General features: G+C 39.7%; 1 protein-coding gene across 1 annotated transcript; it reads left to right on the top strand.

The window, feature by feature from the left end:
* Positions 1-790: 790 nt before the first annotated feature.
* Positions 791-1777, top strand: LOC103522138 (splicing factor 45; the record flags this gene model as incomplete). The annotated part of the gene is made up of 2 exons (XM_008487241.1): positions 791-1016; positions 1639-1777. Coding segments are annotated over 2 exons (365 nt in total), but the record flags the coding sequence as incomplete, so codon positions are not given.
* Between the last annotated feature and the right edge of the window lie 883 nt (positions 1778-2660).

Raw genomic sequence — 2660 nt, 5'->3', positions numbered from 1 at the left:
ACAAATTTTGAAATCTTATCTCCACAACACTTCAAACAACTCTTATACCTATAGAAATTTTCAGTAAATTTGCAATGGATGTGTCATATGCATAATTACCTTACCAGTAGTTGTAGTTGTCTTACCTATGCATAATTAGCCACTAATCACTGCTCTAATTGTGAAAGGCGAAGCGACGGAGTTCGGCCATGCATTTTCTACAAGTTTGGCCATGCCTCGGGATGAACTAGCGGGATTCCGGAGCGAAGTGACGGAGTTCGGCCATGCAGTTGTAATTTTCAAGGGGAAATGTTTAGGGTGTGTTAACAGAGAAAAATTAAGTACAATACCTAAATAAAAATGAAAAAAAGAGAAATTAAAGAGAAAGCAAATTCCTTTGTGGTAAAGCGGAGCTTTTTCCAAACTTTTGTGGATATTACAACATTAACTAAGTGCATTGCAATCAATTTCCATATTTCAATAATCTTTTTACACTGGTAATGCCGCCACTGGTCGCTACTCAATTAAAGTAGCTACTCAATTGTCCTCACGAGGCTGAGTGCACCCCGAACTCCAAGCACAGAGCCGGAAAAAACCTCGGCCCCGCCGGGAATCGAACCCGGGCCTCCTGCGTGCAAGCCTAGTGTGATACCCACTCGGCCAAGGAGGTTGTCAGAATGTTAAAAATATTTCCAAGACATCCTGAAAAGGCCTTATATTTATGAAAATGTAAATTGCCCCAACGGAATTATATTAAATCGAAATTAAATTAAATTCAATTTATCTGAATCTTTTTTTTTTTTCTTTTTAGATCTGACCCGGGCGAAAGTCGGCGCGCGACTGGCAACAGTTCCGATTCAGACTCAGATACAGAGACCCCCGCCTTCTCCTCTTCCGCTACTCCTATCAGGAAAGGAGGGGCAGCCATCGCCCCGCCCCCTTCACTGCAAGAGTCGTCGGGCGGAAACAGCCGACCGGACCCGAAGAGCTTCGGAGCGTCCGTGGCCGCCAAGATTATGGCCAAGTATGGATTCCGAGTGAGTAGACAAATACCATGTGTGCTACATTTTAATGTAAAAACTTTGAATTTAAGGGCTTTCGATTTCAATGTGTCATAAAAAAAATTCAGACTTTTTTGTTTTTATAGGTTCTTGAACTCTTTAGAAAGAAGTTCAAGCCCGATATGTCAGACATGTTTTTCATAAAGAGAATGCCTTCTATGGAGATAAATAGAACGCTGGAAAAACGAAGATGTTGATTTCCCGTTGTTAAAATCACAACAACGACATTACCTTTTATGTGGTGTAATTTATTTTTATTTTCGTAACTTATTTCTATAGTTTCGTAAATCTTCCAGAAATTTCAACCTGCCTCGGTGGTGTAGTGGTCAAGGCGCTCGCCTGGTAAACAGGAGGGCGTGGATTCAATCCCAGCCGACGTATGGAATTTTATCCTCAAAATAGTTTGAGAATTTGACCACAATAATAGTAGTAGCCTACTGCTGGAGTAAAGGGACTTTTCAGTCCTATGCGAGCAGTATAAATAAGCACTATTATTATTATTATCTTTTTTTTTTTTTTTTTTATTTTTTTTTTTTTTTTTTTTTTGCCCTTGGGATCAATTTAATTTGAAGAAACCATTTACTGATTCTCATTTCAGGAGGGTCAAGGTCTGGGTAAGAAAGAGCAGGGTATGTCTAGCGCTCTACAAGTGGAAAAAACATCCAAACGAGGAGGTCGAATCATTCACGAGAAAGATATAATGCCCCCTCCCTCACTAGCGCCACCTAGCGCCCAGGGTGAGTACTTTTAAACCGGTTTAACACTACTATTAAACCGGTTTAACACTACTATTAAACCGGTTTAACACTACTTTTAAACCGGTTTAACACTTCTTTTAATCCGGTTTAACACTACTTTTAAACCGGTTTAACACTACTTTTAAACCGGTTTAACATAACTGTAAGCTTGCACGAGAAAGATATTATGCCTCCTCCCTCACTAGCGCCACCTAGCGCCCAGGGTGAGTACTTTTAAACCGGTTTAACACTACTTTTAATCAGGTTTTACACTACTTTTAATCCGGTTTAACACTACTTTTAAACCGGTTTAACACTACTTTTAATCCGGTTTTACACTACTTTTAATCCGGTTTAACACTACTTTTAAACCGGTTTAACACTACTTTTAATCCGGTTTTACACTACTTTTAATCCGGTTTAACACTACTTTTAATCCGGTTTTACACTACTTTTAATCCGGTTTTACACTACTTTTAATCCGGTTTAACACTACTTTTAAACCGGTTTAACACCACTTTTAAACCGGTTTAACACTACTTTTAAACCGGTTTAACATAACTGTAAGCTTAGTTAGCTTGGAAGGTAGTAGAGAAAACATCCAAGAGAAGAGGTCGAATTATTCACGAGAAAGATATTATGCCCCCTCCCTCACTAGCGCCACCTAGCGCCCAGGGTGAGTACTTTTAAACTGGTTTAACACTACTTTTAAACCGGTTTAACATAAATGTTAGCTTAGTTAGCTTGGAAGGTAGTAGAGAAAACGTCCAAACGAGGAGGTCGAATCATACACGAGAAAGATATTATGCCCCCTCCCTCACTAGCGCCACCTAGCGCCCAGGGTGAGTACTTTTAAACCGGTTTAACACTACTTTTAAACCGG

This window comes from Diaphorina citri, unplaced genomic scaffold, assembly GCF_000475195.1.
Source record: "Diaphorina citri unplaced genomic scaffold, Diaci psyllid genome assembly version 1.1 scaffold7033, whole genome shotgun sequence".
NCBI classification, from domain to species: domain Eukaryota; kingdom Metazoa; phylum Arthropoda; class Insecta; order Hemiptera; family Psyllidae; genus Diaphorina; species Diaphorina citri.
The sequence above is the reverse complement of the archived record's forward strand: the minus strand, read 5'-3'. Positions and strand labels throughout refer to the sequence as shown.